The 22,932-nt window shown below is 33.2% G+C and overlaps 1 protein-coding gene across 2 annotated transcripts in view; it reads right to left on the bottom strand.

The window, feature by feature from the left end:
* Positions 1-22,932, bottom strand: part of LRP1B (LDL receptor related protein 1B) — a 1,938,417-nt gene that overhangs the window by 87,760 nt on the left and 1,827,725 nt on the right. For both annotated transcript variants that reach the window (XM_058434432.1, XM_032145942.2), the window contains exons 80-83: positions 18,307-18,423; positions 16,502-16,675; positions 14,725-14,850; positions 8,015-8,179 (exon numbers count right to left, since the gene is read on the bottom strand). In XM_058434432.1, the coding sequence (XP_058290415.1) occupies positions 8,015-8,179; positions 14,725-14,850; positions 16,502-16,675; positions 18,307-18,423 (582 nt within the window). The remainder of the gene's footprint in view (positions 1-8,014; positions 8,180-14,724; positions 14,851-16,501; positions 16,676-18,306; positions 18,424-22,932) is intronic.

Genomic DNA, 22,932 nt, shown 5'->3' with positions numbered 1-22,932 from the left:
CTCAGTAAAAATGGCTGAATATAAAATATTTCATCACTAATATTTAAAGGAACAATATCAATTTGGTGCGGTGTTAAATAATTTGGTTTTGGTATTAGGGAGACCTGGGAATAAAGTCACGTTTGATATTTAAATTGTGTAACTTTAGAAAACATAGATTTCCTCTCTACATCACATTCCGTAAACAACAATAGCAAAACCTATTGTGTACAGGTAAAACACATGGCACAATGCCTGCCACATAGCCAGTCCACAGTAACTGGAAGTTTTACTATTAGTAGTATTGGCATTATTACTACTATTAATATTATATTAATATTATTATTAAACAAATTATCTATGCTTAGGCTGTTATTTAAACTTGACTGAGTATATGCCCTTGCTAAGAAGCTTCATATTAAATCCTATTGCTAATTTTTTTCTTGATTTTATACTTTTGAACATAAGATGCCCATAAGACAATTCATATATATCAGTTGAAATAATATATTTTTAAGTACATAACGATAGAATATTTTCTATTATATGGATAAATAACTGCATGGATATTGTAAAGATTTATCATTAGTTCCCATTAAAGAAACATTAAATTTATATGATTTGGTTACATTGTACCTCTAGTAAATAGACCTATTTATATGTCACCTTTAGTAATATACTTATAGTCCGCTATTTCTTTGATATGGGCAGATAGTGCTGATTTTCAGTGATAATAAGTAACGTATTAGAGCACTTAATTTGTAATAATCAAGGTTCTCAGATTCTGGTCTTAATACTTAACCACTCTAGATCACATCTGAAAAATGTCACAATGTAAACATCGTAAAGTAATAAAAATTAAGTAACATATCTAAAGACTTCAGCAGAATTCTTATTTATTGAGCATTCACAATATAGCAATTGCTATATCAAAGATAATAATTTCCAAAATAGTACACTTTGCTCAATATAGAAATTACTACCTATTTGCTAATAATTTTAGAGTAAAATTTGTTGGGATACTTTTTGTCAAGTAATCTATCAATCACTATTGACACCCATTTTCTCAAAAGCAATATACTTTCATTTGAATATTGTGGAGGTATATGATGTTGATCTTTTTCAATAACTTGCTGCAATCCTGGTGAGTGTCTGTCTTTAAAAGCTAGATTTATTTGATAAAGTTATTAAGCTGATTATAAAAACACTATTGATATAATTTAATGAATAATGTCAAAGTATGCAAAAAAACTCTCTCTGTTTAATATTGGACAGATATGTTATGATTTGTTTTCCTCTATCTACACAACGCTTGAACAAGTATGGCTGATTGCCACAAAGGAATGCTAGCAAAAATAATTCCTTCTGAGCTTTCTGTGACATAGTGACCGATTATTATTTCTGTGCAGTAGATACATGCTACTGAGCATTATTAGTCTGCTCTCTTTTTAAGCCAGTTTTTAATTCATACTCATTTTTCTCTGTGAACCATGACACTTACTCCCATTTAGCTTGGTTCTGGTTGAGTCAGTCTGATGCTTTCAAATTTTTGTCTTTGAGTATGATGTTTTATACCTAACTAGTTCTATGTATATACATGATTTTTTAGTTCAGTTGGTCTGATAAAAACATTGAGTGTAAGGAATAGCAGTATTTAAGTGACACTTGAACTGCAGAGCATACTTATAAATGTTTACATTTAATGCCCTTCTATGAAAATACTATCAAAATATGACATAATACTTAAAACATTTTTACTATTTGGACAGTAGCCACATTCCTGTCCCTTTACATAGCCTAGACATCAAAAACTGAGACAAAGTACCACCGTGTCATCCAGTTAGTTACAGGATTGTGATAGAAAAGCCTATCTCCTGACCTCTTGTCCCCAAGACTACGCTCTTATGTGAATTTGTCTTGACTTCAGACTTTGATTCAAATAATAAAAGTTCTGAATGCTTTTAAAAAAAATGCTAGTCTTTTCAATAAGGAGATTTGACATTCTACTTAATGTAATGTTTTCCTGGATTTAAAGTGAGTGTCCATTTATAAATCTAGCAAGTTAACTGTAGCTGTCGGGTTTTCTTAAGTATAAAAAAGATTACACAGAACTATTCAGCAAAGCCTGACAAAGAAAAAGAAGAATTGTGGGCTTTATCTAGCTCCCTCCCAGGTACTTCTTAATATATTCTGATATGCTTCAAATTATGGGTCACAATTTATTTATACTTCTAGAAAGTTTATTTTCAGCCAGCATTGTGGAAATAAGATTGAAGCATTTTTGTCTTTTCTGTGAATATAAGTAAGCTAACTTAAGCCTTCTAACATTAGCCCAGAGAGCTGTAAGATTGAATAGTTTAGTATTGCTCTCACCATATGGTCCAAACAAATCACTAACTGTGACTCATGAAGCCAGCAGCAAAATTCGACAGACTCTTACTTTTATTCTCTCACAGGTATCTTATGAAGATTCAAAGGGAGAGAATAGTGTCTGGCACTTAGTAAGCAACCAGTAAAAATAATTATCATGATCCTGACAATATTTTAATTTCTAATAATAGTAGTTTCTAATAATAATTATTGTTGCTATTTTAATTTTCAATAATAACAATAATACATGTTAAATGTGAGGTATCTGGAAAATACAAAAGTATAAAGAAGGATCTATTTCTTTATACAGATATTTTATGTATACATAATTTGCCTCCCAGGCTCATATTACACAGCAGTTGTATATTCTGTTCTTTTTGAATTTAAGTTTTTATCTCCAATTTTGTAATACTACAAATAACACAATCAAATGTTCTCACTTCTAAATTTTGTTCTTTTTTTATTACTACATAATCCTTGGGACATATTTCAAAAAGTGTTAATATTTAGTCAAAGGGCATTGACAACTTTTTAAACCCTTGCTGAGTATTTCAAAATTGCTTGCTGCAAAGTTTGCATCATGAGTGTTTTCTTCTGGTAGTGATTTGTAAATGCTGGTTTCATCCACGTCTGACTGGGTTCCTCCTCTGCTTTCTGCTCCCCAAACTCCTGCATATATGTATGAGACTTATCTTTTGCCACTTTCTTATTATGCTTTCTGTGTTTTTTCTACTTGCTTTGTTAGAGTTATAATTTCCTATCTCACATACTTGTTAAATTATATTCTCTATTTTGTGTTTTCAATTTTAACATCATTAATTATTTACCTGAAAATGATCATACTAACACAATCTACAGATTCAATGCAATTTCTATCAAAATACCAACGTCATTCTTCCCAGAATTAGGAAAAACAATCCTGAAATCATAAGGAACCCAAAAAAAAGGCCTGAATAGCCAAAGTAATTATAAGCAAAAAGAAACTGGAGGCATTACATTACCTGACTTCAAATTATACCACAAGGCTATAGTAACCAAACTAGCATGGTTCTGGTATAAAAATAGATACATGGATCAATGGAACAGAATAGAGAACCCAGGAATAAAGCTACATGCTTATGGCCAACTGATCTTTGACTAAATTAATTAACAGAGATATACAATGTGGAAAGGACACCCTATTCAATAAATGGTCCTGGGGAAATTGGATTGCCACATGCAGAAGAATGAAACTGGAGCCCTAACTCTCACTATATACAAAAACAAACTCAAGATGAGTTTAACATTTAAATGTAAGAACTGAAACTATAAAAAATGCTAGAAGAAAACCTAGGAAAACTTTCCTGGGCACTGGCCTAGGCAAAACATTTATAACTAAAACTTCAAAAGCAAATGCATCATAAAGGAAAGTAGATAAATGGGACTTAATTAGACTAAAACACTTCTGCATAGCAAAATAAATAACAGACTGAACAGACAACCGGAACAATGGGAGAAATTATTTGCAAATTATGCATCTGACAAAGGGCTAATATCCAGAATCTAAAAGGAACTCAAACAATTCAACTATAACAAAAAAACCCCAAATAACCCTATTAAAATGTGGTTAAAGAACATGAACAGGCACTTTTCAAAAGAAAACATACAAATGGCCCACAAGTATATAAATAATCACAAGAGAAATATAAATTACAATGAAATACCATCTTACATCAGTTAAAATGGCTACTATTAAAAAGCCAAAAAATAACAAATGACAAGGTTGTACAGACAAGGGAACACTTATACGCTGTTGGTGGGAATGTAAATTAGTACAGCCTCTATGGAAAATAGTATGGAGGTTTCTCAAATAGCTAAAAATAAAACTACCATTTGATACAACAGTCTCACTACTGAGTATATTCACCTAATGGGAAAAATTATCATTATATCAAAAAGATACTGCACATGTATGTTTATAACAGCAATATTCACAATAAGAAAAACATGGAATCAACCTACATGTTCAATGAAGGACTGGATAAAGAAAATGTGGCATACACACACATACACACACACCATGGGATACTACTTAGGCGTAGAAAAGAATAAAATCATGTTTTTTGTAGTAACATGGATGAAACTGAAGGCCATTATCTTGAGCAGAACATCTCAGAAAGTCTATTACCACCTGTTCTTACTTATAAATAGGAGCTAAATCATGTGTACACATAGACATGCTGTGGAATAATAGACATTGGAGAAATTGAAGGGTGGGAGGAGGGTAAAGGATAAGAAATTACTTAATGGGTAAAATGTACACTATTAAGCTAATGGTTACACTAACAGTCCAGACTTCACCACTACACAATATATCCATGTTACAAAACGGCACTTGTATTCCCTAAATTAACACAAAAAAAGCCCAAAAAAGGCAAGTAGAACCAAATATCCAGTTTTCAGCATTCCCAAATATAATTAGGGAGCTAGGATGCGAAGATTGATTTAAATGTCTTCATTTAAATGTGAAAGAAAAGCAAAGATGAGCAGTTTAAATGAATGTTCACTCTTTAAGATATCAGTTAGGTGACTGTGTATTTTATGCCCCACGTACATATGTGACTTGAGATCCTTTACTACATATGTTTTGTCATTAGTTTCATAATGTTCCAAAGTTATCCAAAAATTCTGGTTTAACTTGACTTTGAGCAATTCTACCATCTGATTTGGGGACAGTTACCAAGACAGAAAACCCCTGAATGAATGAGAAGGAATGCTCTTTATTTCCAGGGGGAAAAAAAATCCTTAACTGCCAAAGTCCTCAGATGTGGTGGCAGAGAGAGCTACAATGACAGCTTCTGCCTTCTTGTTGTGGTATTCACTTAAAATATTCAATTCAAATGTGTTGCCCACCATATCCCAAATTGCACTTTCACCTCTTAACCTAGCTAGCTGTGCTTTTGCATATTTACAAACTCCCAAAGTAAGATCTGCTTCCCCTCAGCATAACTCCAAACTTTAGGAGTAGAAGAAAGTAATTGGGAATGTTGTCTCAAAAGTACAAACCCTCGAGTTCCATTCCTCTAAATCAACTGGGTAGGAAAGCTTGACTCACTCTGATATAAACATTAAAAGACTAAATAACAGACCTATAGCAGTAAAAAAAATACCAAACATCATGAATATACTATAGAGAATAAATGTTCATGAAAGTAAAGATTAAGTGTAAATATAGCTGTTAACAGCAAAAATGTCTTAATGATATCTATGATGCATAAAAACTTTCAAAAATTTTCTGTATTTTCAATAAGAAATGCTTAATACTATGCTTTACTCTGATTCAATTATTTTGTCAAAAGCAAATTTTGTCTTAAATCTATCCTCCTATAAGCAGGTCATAAAAATGAACTACATGGATCCTTATTGATATAATCGATATCAAAATATTTCATTTTTAGTATCTTTATATGAATATAGCTCATATATTTTATTTTTAGTGTTCATTATTACAAACAATAACCTTAAGGAATGAGAAAAACTCATTCCTACATGTAAAATTTTAATTATGCCTCACAGATGTGTACTTTTAATTAACTAGTGACATTTCTTTTGTTCAATTATTATTGTTCTATACAACTGTCATAAACTTATAAATTATAATTAAGCCTGCCCCAAACCCTAGTTATATAGTGTCCACATAGGAATTTGCCCAAAGGCTTAACTGTAAGTAAACCAACAATGAATAAATCCATGAATTGCTCACTGGGATTTGTTTAACAAATTAACATTTGTGTGGAGATAATGAGGTTCTATAGTCTATAATACCAAACAATGTTTTTGTAAAACCACATTTTAAAAGTGAAAAATGCTTTTTAAGTGACTTAATTACATATCATATAATTATTAATTATTAGATGCAATGAAATAAACTACATGTCTGTATCTCATATTGAATCCATGTAAGAACTAATTTATATTATTAATTTAAAAAACATTTTTCCTGAACATATTATGTATGTAAATCAGGATATAATTGTGTGCACAGATAAAATTGAACTACAGATTTTGAGCATGCACTAATGTTTAGACAGACAAATGATTTCAACAAAACATTAAAAGTTGGGCTGTATCTGCATACAACTCAGGATGCATCAAGACAGCAGCAAATTCAATGTTTTGTAGAGATTTATCCCTGCAGATGCATTGCAGGTTCAATAGACAGCAATAATTTGGAATTTCAAATTGTTTATTTGGCCTAAATATTTCTAAATATAAATATAGATAAATCCAGCTATAACACCATGGTTTTCATTATCTCAATGAGAAAATTAAGTTACCAATTGAATAATAAAATTTCCAAACAATTCATTTTTTATGAGAAAAACTTTTTCCCTAAAGGAGATGTTATGTGTGTTACTAAAATACACACACGTATTCCTTGAACCTGAATTCTTATTTGTATATTCAGTAAAGGAGCCAGTACTACAATTTTTCTTATAGTAACAGAATATACTTTATGAACTAGCCTCCCTTAACAAAATAAAAACATGTGGTAAGACTCCTGGTGCCTTTTATATTTCAATCTAATCAAACTCCTGATTTTTTCAGAATGCTATTAAGTAGTTAGAATAATTTCATTATGAATTAATAAGAAAATATTTATAGACATAAAATTATCAAACTTTTCCCATTAGAATGCATTTCAGAAACAGCTTGATTTTTCAGATCCACACTGAAAATTCTTCATGTAACTCTTTCAGTTAGCACTACATTAAATACTTCAAAATGTAGCATAAACAATAGAAGCAGTGAGAACTCCCAGTAAGATAGAAATTAACCATGTAGGGGAATGTGAAAATAATATAGAATTTTCCATTTGACTAAATTTGCATTTATGGTAGTAAAATTAAATGTTCATAGATTGCACTATAATAGTTGCATAATATCCCTTGCACTGAATATTGGAATTTGCAAATTAGATTTTTATTGTGCATTGGGGTTATTTTTTCCTCATGGAACATATTTTAAATTTAATACAAGTCAATAGAAGAATATGTTTCTGTATTCATTTATGTGCTGTACAGAACACTTTCTGCAAACATGGCTATTGCATAAATTAATAATAATCTCAAATATATCCTGAGATGTAGAAACCTTGTATTTCCAAAGCATGTTATATGATACAGTGTGATGCCAAAAGAGTAGTTACAATTTTAGATGAGAATCAGGATGCTATCAGATTCTCTGTTACAGTTTATTTACATTTAAAATAATCCTAATTTTCAATAACAATTGACTTTTAGCATTAGGAAAACTATTTGTGCAACAACAAAAAAAAACATAAACTTTGGGGTCAAATAAACTTTGGGGTCAAACATAGTAAGCTTGGAAAATTGGCTCTACCAACCATTCTGAGCCAGGGGCAAATTATGTATAAACACTGAGCCTGTCACATGGCACATGCTCAACCCAGAGTAATGACCATTAGTATTGTCAAATTTTTGGCTTGAACTTTTATATACTGAATTTAGAACAAATGCCATTGATTTAATTTTGTGTTAGCATATTGTGTTAGTCTATTGTTTATTAAGATATTAGGAAGTATATTTGGAACATTAAACATTTTTGATTCATATATAAGGAAAACTGCAAAAGATTTGACATACAATGACACTGAAATATTTACCTAGAACTGATGGTATGCAAGTTCCTCCATTCTGGCAGTAGTTGCTACAGTGGTTGACTTCACACCTTTCTCCTGAATAACTAGGCCAACAGTGACACCTCAAATCACCTTTCTCATTTAAAATGCATCTTCCTCCATTTTCACAAGTTAACTTACATGAATCATCTGTTTATGAGAAGAAATGTACAAATTAGCATGTTTTCAGGGAGTAATTTAATAACATAATTCAAATAGATACAATATTTAAATACTAGGATCTTTTGTTTCCATAAAATAATTACCCCAAGTACAAAAGAAGAAAAAATTAAATACTATCTGAAAACAGATTCTAGTTGTTGAATGGTAAATATACATATTAAATTAATATGTATTCTTCTTTAAATTTAAAGCATTATTAACCTTTTCTTGTATTTGTAAAATATTGAATAGTAAAACTAACTGAAACTTTCTAAAAGTAATATATTTTCATCTTCTTTCTTTCTTTTATTTTTACTGAGACAGGGTCTCGCTCTGTCACCCAGACTGGTGGGCAGTGGCATGATCACAGCTCACTGCAGCCTCAACTTCCTGGGCTCCAGTGATCCTCCCACCTCCACTTTCCAAGTAGCTGGGACTATACTGTGCACCCCCACACGTGGCCAATTTTTAAATTTTTTGTAGAGACAGGTTCCCACTGTGTTGCCTAGGCTTCTAAAAGTATTATATTTTCCAGCCAAGAAATCTTCCTTATAATATGGACAAATATAGCTTATTTTTAGGAGTAGTTGCTATTAAAAAAGAAAACTTTAAATTTGTAAGATACATTTATAGCATATGCACACACATACACACTATTTGTTCTACAGTGTATGCATGTGTGAATATACATACTGAGAAATGTTTACATGAAGAGAGAGTCTTTGATGTTGGTCCTTATTAACCATATGTAAATGTCTAAAACTAAAAGTCATTGAGATTTGGTACAAGTTGGTGATAGAACAGTGTCAGAAACATTTCTGTGTGTAACATTTATCCTAAATGATTCTGTAGAGTCTACCTACTTAAGAACATTTTGACTCAGAATAAAAAAGGTTGGACATTCCTTGGGGTAGCAAAATTATTTTTAACAATATGACAAGTATAATTTATGATAAAGATAGGTTTGGAATCATTTTCTAGTTTATTTTTCTGTGCATATTGACATGGCCTTCTCCATTAGAAATGCTGCTTTGCTTTGAGCAACGTAGTGTTCAATGGAACAAAACTGATTGAGAAAGTTGTAATAAGCATTCTATTATAGAATATGCCCTTTACTATAGTAATGCCCATTTTATAGTTAAAGTAGGTAAAATCAAAACAGTTTATGATCCTTATTCAAGATACACTGGCACATACATGACAGAAGCTTGAATATATCACTGCAATGATTTCAAGAGCATCTTTAAGCACCTCAGTGGCTTCAAATGACACAATGATTCAAGTATCATGTCCACTGTCATAAATAGAAACTGTCAGCAGTGCCATACAATTCTGAGACTTGCCTCATTGAAAAGTTTCTAATATATTGTCACATAGGCAGGATTCAGATTGGCATTACTGAAGTTTGTATTTGTAATATGAATAACTCTCATGACGTAATAGAAATATATTATAAAAAATTACAGTGGTATAATGAGACCCGTGTAGGTCCTCGTTCCGCCGCTTACTAGGCATACAAGTTACCTGATTTGAGCCTCAGTTACTTCACTTTAAAATATCCTTGATGACAAATATACAAGTTAACTCAGGTTTGTATGAATAGTAAATAAGAAATGGGAAAAATATATAAAATTGTAACACTTTGTAAATATTAAGTACATAAGTGTTAAGTATGTACCATACACTCATATACACAAATGAAAATTTGACTTCCAGCCCTTAATGACTGTATCTAGACTAGGAGAAAGACGAAGCGCGGACAGTTGGGTCTCCAATGTGTACTGTGAAATTTCCACAGGCAACTGGTGTGCTCATTTGTTAAAGTAAGCAAGTAGCAGTCTTATTCAGCCTTATTGACCGAGTGCCCACAAGGTTTACGGAGGATGGAGCGCCAGTGGAATACCATCTAGGCAGACCTATGGGTGAGCACTGGAGGAAATGAATGAAAGTCACTGTGAGTGGACCTGGATTGGAGAGGGTAAAGAAAGGAATTAATTACAATAGGTAAGTGATTTTGAAGAAATAAGCAGTAAGAGAAGATCCGTGGATTTTAGACTCCACCCCAAAAGTCATGTGGTGTCTTGGAAGGGTAATGTACTGGCAGGGGTTAAAATGGCAGTTTAAAAAAGCAGGGAGACTCTCAGAACTTTGTATACATTATCCAGGACAGGTAAGATGATGACCCAAAATAGAGTAATGTGGGATGAATAAATGTGGATGTATTCTAAAGGTCATTCAGAGGTAAAAATCACAGCAGTGTTATGTAAAGAAAAATGAGGAAAAATTAAGGATGATTCTTCAGTTTCTGACAAGGACAATTAGGTGGGAACACAAGGACGACAGGAAATGGAGGGGTAGTTTTGAGGTGGCATACTAAACTGAAGGTGCCCCTGCAAATATAAGTGGGAATCTCCAGCAAATAATTGAATACAGAGATCAGACTCTCAAGAAATATGCAGAGTGGAAATATGCTTGTTTAATTTAAAATTTACCAAAGCATTTCTAACTCAGTCAACATTTGTCCTAATAAAGGTTGTGGATGTGGACAGTGAAGAGAAACACCTAAGGCATTATGATCATAGGTAGGATTATTATGGGGTACTCATTTTTACCTGTCAGTTCTATGAAAACCACAAGGATTTTCAAAACCCTACATGTTAGGGCATGCACATTACTATAACGTGCCTCATTAGGTACCAGAAATGTTAAAGTACAACACTGCCTGATGAAATGGAAGTGGAGTTACATTCTTGCAAAACTCATAATAATGGTTCTATAATGAAAAAGAAAGCTGCTTTTGTCAATAACTAAATCACCCCCAGAAGCCAACCTCCAGCAATTATAATCAACTATAGGAAAAAGCAGGTGAACACTTCCCCAAGAATGAGTAATATTTGAATTTCAAATGTCTTACACAAAGATTAAAAATGTTCAGGGTGCTCATCAGTTAACAATAGCAGCCAGAGGTAGGCAAATAATTATAAGGAAATGAAAAGCTTGGCTATAGCAAATGTTAATGTCAGAAAAAAAAAACTAGCATTTATCTTCAGCAATCAATAATTCTGAAATCCACTCGTTTATGTTCCAACTAAAATGGTCCAAACTGTTTATTTTTCAAGACCTATATGTGTAAAGGCTAATTTGAGTGTTGTTATCACTTTGATTAAATGTAAGATTTTCTCTTAAATTACAAGAATGGGCTTTGAGGTTTCTGAAATCATGCCTTTTAAGCAGGGTTGAAAGAGCAAAACACATCTCCAAAAAAAGTTTTAGATCGTGGATAAGTGTATGTAGATAAGCAAGATTCCTTCTTTCTAGCATAAAATGATACAATTTGGTGACTCAATGCAGCAAAAAACTTGTTTCGTTTTCTTACCTACTTCGAAGTGACATTGATTTTAAAGGGCTATGTGTCTACTTTTTGCAAGGTATTGTACTAGCCATTCTATGCTCGTTATTGCTAGAATTTCCAATAACTCTGGAAATGAGTACTCTGGGTGACACAGAGATACTGGGATGCATTGTGTGATGATTAACAGAGTGGACCACCTACATTCACCCTGGGGTGCCATCATTTACTAAGTAATGTTAGACAATCAAATGAGCTTCTAATGCTTCCATTTTATCTGTAAAATAGAAATTACTAGATAATAAAATCTGAAGATTAAATTCATATATGTCTACAAACATACATAGAATTATGCTTTCCTCATAGGTTTTCAAAATATTTACTATTATTACTACTGTCAGTGATGGTAATATTAGTAGTATTTATTGTTACTTCAGTGTTTAAACTGAGAACAAGGGAGGCAGGTATAGAGTCCAACAAAGTTATTTAAGTGGTAGACTTTGGCCTAAGCTAAAGCTTCATCACAGCCCTGCACTAGGTCATGTCCTTGCAGGGTATTCATAGAGTTTAGATTTCTGGATACATAATTTGGACCAAACAAAGAGGAAAGGAGGAGGATTACATAGAAGAGGTTGTGGAAACATGGGATTACACAGAAGAGGATTACATAACAGAGGAAGGGAAAACCAACAAAAACTGTCTGAAACCTGACTCTAAACAATACTTGTAACATCAGAGCCAATGTAGAAGTCCCTTGGTAGCATTATGAGTTCATTTCTGTGCATTATCCTAATCTCTCTACGAAATGCCTCTCTCACCCAAATATTCTAAGTAGATACAGTACAGAGGAGGCACCTGTGAGGGCAATGGGTAAGGGATTATGTGGAACTGCTGAAGGTATGACATTTCTACAGAAAAGTTGTTCACAGTTAAAGGATCTGTTTCCGAGAGGTTAAGTGGAATAGATACCTTTGCAGAGTTTACCTCTGTGATGCAGTCTAACAATATTTGGAAATGTTCACTTGATTCTCTTATTCCCCCATCGCAGTTGATAACAGCTACTCTGATTGGGAGGATGGATAAAGGGGAAGAGAGCAACCCAGGGCCATGACGGCATCCCTTTTCAATAATTGGCACCAAAATGCCCGTCCAAAATACCAATCATGATTCACACGTAGCTCTCTGTTACGAATTTTCCAACCTTATTACCCAAAACAGGGCTTCACACTTCTACATACTAACTAAAATGAATGACTTATTATTTTCTTTACCCACCACGTTTCCATACTTCTCAGACAGCTTTTCTGTCTCAGTGTCCTCCTCCCTCCTTCCATTTAATCTAAATCCAATCTGCCTTTGCAGACCATGTGTAAGTGTCATATCCTATAGGAAATTCTGACTGATCCCCTAGTTGAATAATAATCTGAATTCTCCTAATAGTTTTAACTCTGTCTCTTCTGTGGCTTGTGTCATCGTCCACATAAATATCTATTTATTGGTGCTTATCTTATTCTTCAATTCATCTTTTCAAACCCTTCGGCTCTGCATATCAAATGCTTAAAGAATATATATTAAATGAAAGTACTACAATAGTTTTAGACACTGAGTGCCTTATAAAGAGCAGAAGTCTTCAAATTGGATGTAACCTTCAGCAGAGAACAAAGAGAAAAATCATGCAGAGGTGTGGAGATGCTGACTGAGGGTAAGGACCCAGAGTCCACGTGAGGAGTGCATTCTAGCGGAGGGAAATACAACAGGTAACAAACCCTGCCATGAATAATGTCTGCACCTCATTGGAAAATGTTTGCTGTGCTCCTCCAGTGATTTTGGAGCACTACATTTTTTTTTTTTCCTTTTTGTGGAGAATGGGTACTTGCTATGTTGCCCAGGCAGGTCTCGAACCCCTGGGCTCAAGCTGTCCTCTGCTCTCTGCCTCCTTAAGTGCTGTGATTACATGTGTGAGCCACCGTGCCTGGCAAGAGCACTGCCTTTGTGTCTGTGACATAAAATTTAATATGTGTGGCCGGGTGTTGTGGTTCCTGCCTGTAATCCCAGCATTCTGGGAGGCTTAGGCAGGCGGATCACCTGAGGTCAGGAGTTCGAGATCAGGCTGGCCAACATGGCAAAACCCCATCTCTACTAAAAATACACACACACACAAAATTATGCAGGCATAGTGACACATACCTGTAGTCCCAGCTACTTGGGAGGCTGAGGCAGGAGAATTGCTTGAACCCAGGAGGTAGAGGTTGCAGTGAGCCGAGATCATGCCACTGCACTCTAGCCTGGGTGACAGCAAGACTCTGTCTCAGTAAGAATGAATGAATGAATAAAATTAAAATAATTTTTAAAAGTATTATGTGTGGATTTTCTTTTAGTAACAATATTTTCCCCATTATACCTAATGTCTTGAATATGAGGTAACTTATTTACTGTCAGTCTAGCTGGCTATTCAAGGGACATGTTTTCTTTCCTTGTGCTATCATACTGTTTTGTGTTTTATTTTTTGTTATTTAATATTTAGCATCTGAAGTAATGTTTCCATTTTTATTGATTATTCCAGCTTCTAGCTTCTGAAATACAAACTGCATGAATGAAAAAATCTTGCCCATTTTGTTTCTAAGTTAGTTTTTAGTTTTTACATTAGTGTTCTGCCTTCTTCATCAGCCCTCAATATTATTATTATTTGTGGTAATAGCAGAAGCAGTAGTAATAGTAGTAGCAGTACTGTAAGTCCCATTTTACAGAGAAGAAGCTAAAATTTGGTTTCTAAATTAATTCTCAATTTCTAAGTTAGTGTTTGGCACACAAGAGGTAATCAATAGAAGTGTATTGAATAAATAAATGGATTTTTGGGCTGAGTTGAAACCCATAGCAGAAAATATTGTCTTATCTAATAGAAGAGTTATAAAAAAATCTCTTTTGGGTCTGTCAGTGACTTCAAAGTTCTCTATCTGTTGTTAAGTGCCTGTAAATGTTCAATGCTGCTTTGTGAATAAATGCAGAATGAATTGTTTGAAAGTCTTCTTCAGAGAAAAGTACAGTTTACACAGGCATTCAAGAACCGCTGCTATCAAGGTAGCTAAATTGATGATGGAACAGATAATTTCACTCCATTTCACTAGGTGTGAAATTTTATGATAAGGATTAATTCATTATTTACAGAATAATAAAGGATACCTACCTAACAGGCTGTCATCGTTGCAGGTGCCATTAATCAAATATTTTCCTTCTGGACACACACAAGTGGCCCCAGAAGGATTTAGCAAGCAAAGAAATTCACATGCTAAATCCAAGCATGGATTGGGTACTGGTTAAACAAAAGAAAGCAAAGAAATGTGTAAATATAGATACAGTAGGCTTCAAAAGCATAAAATTAAATAGGGGGAAATGATTAATTAGCAATGTTGAAAAGTAATCACATCAAATTTCCATTGGGAGTATCTTACTCAATATCATCATTTTCCTTTATAGGTGAAGAAAAATTACCCAATGCTGATCATAATAGTAAGTTTGTCTTATTTATATTTTCCAAAAGAGAGAAGAAATTATTCAAATCTATACTTTGTTACTTTTGCTTCTGACTAACTGCTTTTGGCATGAGAGTTGGTCTTAGAACCTGAAGTACCATTGGGACTGTGTTGGAAAGTAAAGCCAATGGAAGTTTTGGGGGGATCTAACCTTCATTTCAACAGCTTATTTCACAGCGCTGTTATAACAGACAAAAACAATGCCCCCCCCTTGTATTTATTAATAAATACAAAGGATGAAAATACATATGTAGCTTGTCAGTTCAAGGTACAGATGAACAATACTTTTTTTTTGAAAAAGCATGTCTAAAATGGCTTCCTTTCCATCAAGTAGGAGTTTGTGTGCACGTCTAAATGTGTGCTATACTTATTTTTGTTTAAATTTTTATCCAATCAGCATCCTTTGCAGTCATAGCTGATTTTTGACCTTTCCTAGAGATTATTTCATCAGAATTAAACAGAAAGGGCACCCAGGTAGCTGAGCTGGTGACTATGAGAGTGGCTTTTTTTCTGGAAGAACCACTACTCAAGAGGGTTTTGTTTACTTTTTATGAATGTGGCAATATTCAACTATGAATATAAATTAAACAGAACTGGAGGATGAGAGAAACTGTCCTCATGTTAACCTTGGAACCTTATATGCCAAATTATTGGTAAAGAGCAGCAAGACTTTGGATAAAATTTCAGGACATTTTAGGAAATTATATTTTGTTCTGTTGTGAGAACTGGTTTGAATAAACACCAATTGTTATCTTTCCAGATAAATGCACCAAACAAGATAAAATCCATTTCATTTGCCATAAATAGTAATTACAAATAACCCTTGAACAGCATCTTGAAGAGTGAACTGATACATAAAGACAGATTATTTTTCACTTTGTTCTTTAATGTTTTTGATAGCTGTGTTAGAAACATATTTACCTTAATTACCTCAATGACTTACCCACTCCTTTCTAGGAGGGAGAGTAACAATAATAAGTCATATACAATAAATCAGAGAAAAGATACAACTCTTGGGAAGAGTTCTTTTTGTATATATTTAAGAATGGAAGGTTAATACTATAATAATACTATTGTTGATCGGTAATAAGAGTCAAAATGGCTAACAATAAATTTCCTTACTTGTATAGTTCGTCTATACACTCACAAGGTTCTATTAAGAATTTTAGAAACAGAATAACAGATTATTGTAAATTTTGATTTCAAGAAAACATGGCCAAATGATGAACATTTTCCCGATTAAAGCAGAAATAGAATTATCTATATTTTGACTTTGGTAATTAAAAAAGTCTACTGACATCAAAATTAAAGTTACTTAATTTACTGAGGTTAAGACATTTACATAGTTAAGATATTTAAAAATATATTCTTTTGAGAGAGATAAGAAAAAAATTTACCAATATAGACAACTTCATAATATATTATACTTACAGTCTAGTTGTTTATAATGATGAGATATCAAAACACCTTTTGTTTTATCAATATTTAAAGCTAAGTACTCTACTGAACCATGGCCAAATTTTTGTACTCGAAATACACCATTTTTAGGTCCTGCTCCATATATATAATCTTCAAAGATATCGATCCTATGTGGATGTAATAAACCTGGAATTTTAAAAAGGCAGTTATGAAAGTTTTAATATATATACTCAGACTTTAAAAAAACTATGTTTATTATTGAAAATCTTATTACTGTTTAAAAATAAACTTTCAGAACTGGAATATTTACAATATTAGCTATGAAGTTCTTAGAATTAATATGTATGAAGGATATGCAATATAGTAAACATGTTCCTTAAAACATAAAAATACACTTCCATCATCATTTAATCATCTTTACCATCACAAAGCATTTTCTGGGGGTTATTATCTGCAGACTAATCCTCTCTGCTATGCAGTTGACAAAAGAAAAGCCAATGTTATCTGTAGTATAAAAACAGGCAATTTACACAACTCAGTTTGTGTTCTGGATCAAATAAATGATCAAATTACATGCCCAAATGACTGATTAGTTGATTTTTAAAGAGTAAATCCAAAAAGAATATTTGACATTACTATTGTTCATTTCAGAAATAGAATAAAGAAAACAAACAGGTAAAAGAAAATCATTCATCTGATTAGTTTGTCTAAAAATAATAGTAACCATTATTTTCACATCTTGTGACTTATTTTCAGAGATTTTATCAAAAGAATAATTATTCTAACGTTTGAAACTGAAATTTATAACAAATAAAATGACATTTATATTTTACTAATTATCTAGAGGTTGTAAAGTATAAAGTGTCTTTATATTCATATATTTTTCTTCGCTATTTCATGAAATAGTAAAATGTGTACCAAAGCCAGAACAAGTTAACTTCATTGTAATTAATTATAGGGATGTGAACTTTTTTTTTTTTTTCATCTGAGGCCATTGATTGATTAAAAAAAAAAAAACCACACACACACACACTTCAGGCAAAGGCACAATAAAAATTTGATTTAGTTGTTTAACTTCCCTGTCTGTGTTATTTAAAAAGGAAGCAAAGCTATACTCAGTAAATATATAACATGCAAATATAAAAATTTAAAGTGGATATGATAATTTGCGGTTACAAAAAATTGTGGGAAGGGGTTGAAGTAGAGAAAAGAAAGTGAAACCGAAAGGGAAGAAATTAAATTCAGCAGAAAGAACTGAGACAGCCAGGCAGAGAAAAAGTATGAGGAACAGAAGGGAGCTGGAAAAATGAGACAGTAAAAAATAGGAGCCAGGCAGACAGGTGGGCATAAAAACGGTATAGCAACAGACGAGCACAAGTAGATTAAGCAGTCACTGGTGGTAGAGTTAAATGGTCATTTTTGACGCATCGCTGTTTATGTGGATGGTTGACAATTATTACTGTGATATTTTGCTACATACAGTAACTCACTGTGTGCTTGTTATTGCAATTGAAATAAAAGTTAGTGTTCACAGGTGCTGATCTTGACTACTAAAAGTGTTCTGCTCAGAATGGAATAGCCACGGAAGCCACAGAATGAAATTATTTTCTGAATCTGGGCAGCAATGGCCATGTTTGTTCAAGTCAAGATGGACAAACTTCTGCCCTGGCCTCTATGTTTTTCCAGTAGGAACGAAAATTTTAATTACTAGGAAGCCTTATAAGTTGAAAGGAGAAAGAATTTAAGAAAATCCTGAATGCAAAGTATCCACACTTACATTTTTGTATTAGTATTTAAGACAAAAGCACTTCACAAACCTTGTTTGCTGCTGACAGAGACTACTGAATTAGAGCCATCATACAGAACACTGCCAATGATGGAGAGCTCAAAGTCAGCCCAATATATGCGTTCACTAAAATAATCCACAGCCAAACCTGCAAAATCAACACACACAAGACAAATAGGGCAAATAAATTTGAAACATTCAAAATCATACTTTTGCTTCTTATTGTATAATTACAGTTGACATTTGTCTTCAAGCATCAAAGAAATTACCCGGTGCCCTTCATGATACTGTAGAAATTAGAAAAATTAAAGTAACTCAATCTTTATCTCAAATACATGAGTTCAGATTACATGGCATTTACTTAACAAACTCTAGCAAAAGTCTTATTTCACATAGGCAAGTCTGCCCTAAACATCCCTTCTAGCCATATTTATGGTTTCTTAATTTTAGCTGTTCTCTAATAGACTTTTTTTTTAGCTCTTCTCTAATAGACTTTTCTTTAATATTTCCATTTTCATCTTTATATTATATGGAGAATGAATTCATTATTTAAATCATTTACTGGACCATTATTTAAAATGAGTTAGTGTAATTATTTGTATTTTTAATCCCTTCAAGAAGGTATAGTTCTCAGAAGATACAAGGTTCATGTATTTAATTAAAATATATTTTCACCCATTCGGAGTTGGCCAACAGTGTTATCGGACATCTGTGTGCATGCTGAAGTTAATGTGACTAAAGATTGATATTAGCCAGGTGTGGTGGCTCACGCCTGTAATCCCACCACTTTGGGAGGCTGAAGCGGGAGGATCACAAGGTCAGGAGATTGAGGCCAGCTGGCTAACATGGTGAAACCCCATTTCATACAAAAATTAGCTGGGAGTGGTGGCTGGCACCTACAATCCCAGCTACTCTGATGTGATTGGAATCCATCCAGTATCTATCAATCATCAACACATAGAATATCTAAGAAAGTAAACTTCCTTCAATATGGAAGAGTAATATATCTGACTCATGAATTCTATAATAAATACTCACTGCTGTAGATTAATTTTTGTGACATAGCTACTGTCTAAATATGACATATTGCATACTTTGGAAGTAGAATGCAGTTAAATACCTTAGGCAATGAAGAGTGTTCCCAATGAAAACATTCAATAAGCAACTGAAGTACATTTTAATGGCAACGCAACTAAGTGAAAGGTACTTTTGAGTCTGTGCTAGACTTTTATTCCCATGTAACTGGACCAAGACTTAGTAAGAATGGAAATAATCCATGTTGGAAATCAGTAATGAATAAATTTTTCAGTTAAATACAAGTAAATATTTAGCTCACATGTAATCAAACTAAATATTTTGTTCCTCGAGTAATGTATAGAGATGTACCATGCCTGACCAGATCCTGAAAAATAATAATTAAGCAAGTGGTCATTGTTTTACTGGTTTCTGCTCAATTATTAATTTGCTATTTGAAGTCATGTTAGAAGATATGTTTTTGCATTTTCATGTAGAGTTATGAGTAATATGAACCACAAATTACCCAGTTTTTTGCTGCTGCTCCTATAGTTCAAAACAGTTGACTGAGAAGAGTTAAAAACATGAAAACATGATTCTCTCTCCTCTACCAATGTGCTGTGCTACAATAAAGAAGTAGCTAAAACAAAAACCTGTTCCTGATAACATTAGTTTTAGACTTAAAAACATTAATATTGATAATCACAGAAAAGAAGAAAACAATGAGTATGTAATCCAATTTAATCAACAATATTGTTTTTCAGATTCAGAAGCAGTAAAAAGTTCTCAGAAGTGTCATATACTGCATTATTGGTCTAGGTTTGTCTAAGACATACCCACTTTTATCAGCTCTGGCCATATTTTGTACTATTGGGTGGAATTACATCTTGATAAAAATTATATAACAAAGTTTATAGATGAGTGGAATTATCCACAAATCAATAATTTTGATTTTTTATTAAGCCCTTTAATAAAAGAGATAGTCTTCTAAATTAAAAAGTTAATAAAGGAATCACCTAACTTTTCCTGTTATAGAGATGAGAATCAAGTTTATATGAAAAAAGTTCATGTCTATCTTTAAAATATCATATCTTCTTTTGCTCTGTAATAAAGAACCAATAATAAAATGGAAAAAAATCAATTCTCAAGAAACTCATTTTTATCTGAACAGGGGAAGATGAATATTTGGAACCAAGTCACTAGGAGCACAGAAAATTTGAAATAAAATGCCATACTTGTTTTAATTAAGTATAATAGAATCACAATTTGAACGGTTTATAAAAGATACAGACATAGGCTCACTAAGTTTTAGTGACACAGGATAATGCAGCTAATTATGTAGTCATTTTCTGTATATCTCCCTTGATACCAAGACTACTTTATATTTTAGGGATTTTAAAATTTCACTCTTGTCAAACTCTAAACTTTTCTAAGATCTACTAGTTCCCCTATTTCCATTGTAGGCTGGAAGAAAATGAAAGAAAAAAAAAGAAAATGAAGAAAACAAAATATTATATGAAATGACCATAGTATTAAGAGGCAGGACTTGGAGAGAACAATATTTTTCAGAAATAGAGAAAAAGATTATATACATTCTGTTTTAATGGAAAGCCAAAATTTGTAAGATAGTAATAACCATCAAGTGTGAATTACCATATTCTTGATTTAAGAGGTGATAAAGGAGCCAAAAAAACTGGATACATACCATTATGTCAAATTTATTTTTAAAAATTGTTTGTTAGAAGTATTTTTTGAGTTAGATTCCCTAGAGTTTTAGATTAGAAACTACATTAAAGTCATGTTTTCATACACACCCACATCTATTTATGACAGTGTTGGTAAACTAAATTCAAATAACAGCAAAATAATCCTAACATTCATATCCACTTTATTTAACTAGAGACATTACATTGGCCAACAAATTTGCTTAATGGATCAAACAACTATGAGTGGTCCAGGACCAGTATGTAGTTATTTATTTTCTTAGAAATTGCTGCAATTTGGGGGAGATGGGAAGCAATGTAAATAAGCTTTTAAATATCAAAGAATGTAGTTTGAAATCAAACTCATGTCATACTACATACCCTCCTTACTGGATGCAAAGCTGGAAAGTATCCTTATCTGACACAGCATCCATTAACCCTACATACTCATGGGTACCTCCCCGGTACCACACACTGCCAGGTACTATGCACAGAGCAAACAACAAAGAGTTCATGTTCCTCATACCTCAAAATAATAACCATTTATGACAAATCCATAGCCAATATCACACTGAATAGGCAAATGCTGGAAGCATTTCCCTTGAAAACTGGCACAGACAAAGATGCCTTCTCTCACCACTCCTATTCCACACAGAATTGGAATTTCTTGCCAGGGCAATCAGGCAAGAGAAAGAAAGAAAGCGTATTCAAATAGGAGGAGAGAAATTCATAATGTCTTTGTTTGCAGATGACATGATCCTATATCTAGAAAACCCAGTCTTCTCAGCTCAAAAGCTTAAGCTGATAAGCAATTTCAGGAAAGTCTTAGGATACCAAATCAATATGCAAAAATCACAAGCATTCCTATACACCAACAATAGACAAGCAGAGAGCCAAATCATAAATGAACTCCCATTCACAGTTGCTACAAAGACAATAAAATACTTAGAAATACAGCTAACAAGGGAAGTGAAGGACCTGTTCAAGGAGAACTACAAACCACTGCTCAAGGGAATCAGAGAAAACACAAGATGAAAAAAACCTACTATGCTCATGGAAAGAAAGAATCAATATTGTGAAAATGGCCATACTGCCCAAAGTAATTTATAAATTCAATGCTATTCCCATTAAACTACCATTGACATCCTTCACCAAATTAGAAAAAAAAAAAAAACTACTTTAAAATTCATATGGGCTGGGCTCCCACCTATAATCCCAGAAGTTTGAGAGGCTGAGGCGGGTTGATCACTTGAGATCTGGAGTTCAAGACCAGCCTGGCCAACATGGTGAAACCCTGTCTCTACTAAAAATACAAAAATTAGCTGGGCATGGTGGTGGGTGCCTGTAATCCCAGCTTCTTGGGAGGCTGAGGCAGAAGCATTGCTTGAACCCAGGAGGCAGAGGCTGCAGTGAACCAGGATAGCATCACTGAACTCCAGCCTGGGTGACAGAGCAAGACTCTGTCTCAAAAATAATAATAATATGGAGCCAAAAAAGAGCCCGTATAGCTAAGATAATCCTAAGCAGAAAGAACAACGCTGGAGGCATCACATTACCTGACTTCAAACTATATTACAAGGCTATAGTAACCAAAAGCTATGGTACTGGTACAGACGCATAGACCAAGGGAACAGAATAGAGAGCTCAGAAATAAGACTGCACATTTACAACCATCTGATTTTCAGCAAACCTGACAAAAACAAGCAATGGGGAAAGGAGTTTGTATTTAATAAATGGTGCTAAGAAAACTGGCTAGCCATATGCAGAAAATTGAAACTGGACCCCTTCCTTACACCTTATACAAAAAATTAACTGAATATAGATTTAAGACTTAAATGTAAAACCCAAATCTATAAAATTCCTAGAAGAAAATCTTGGAAATACCATTCAGGACATAGGCAAAGGCAAAGATTTCATGTTGAAGATGCTAAAAGCAATTG

This window comes from Hylobates moloch, unplaced genomic scaffold (assembly GCF_009828535.3).
Source record: "Hylobates moloch isolate HMO894 unplaced genomic scaffold, HMol_V3 SCAFFOLD_24, whole genome shotgun sequence".
Classification (NCBI taxonomy): Eukaryota; Metazoa; Chordata; class Mammalia; order Primates; family Hylobatidae; genus Hylobates; species Hylobates moloch.
This window is presented reverse-complemented; position numbering and strand designations above follow the sequence as displayed.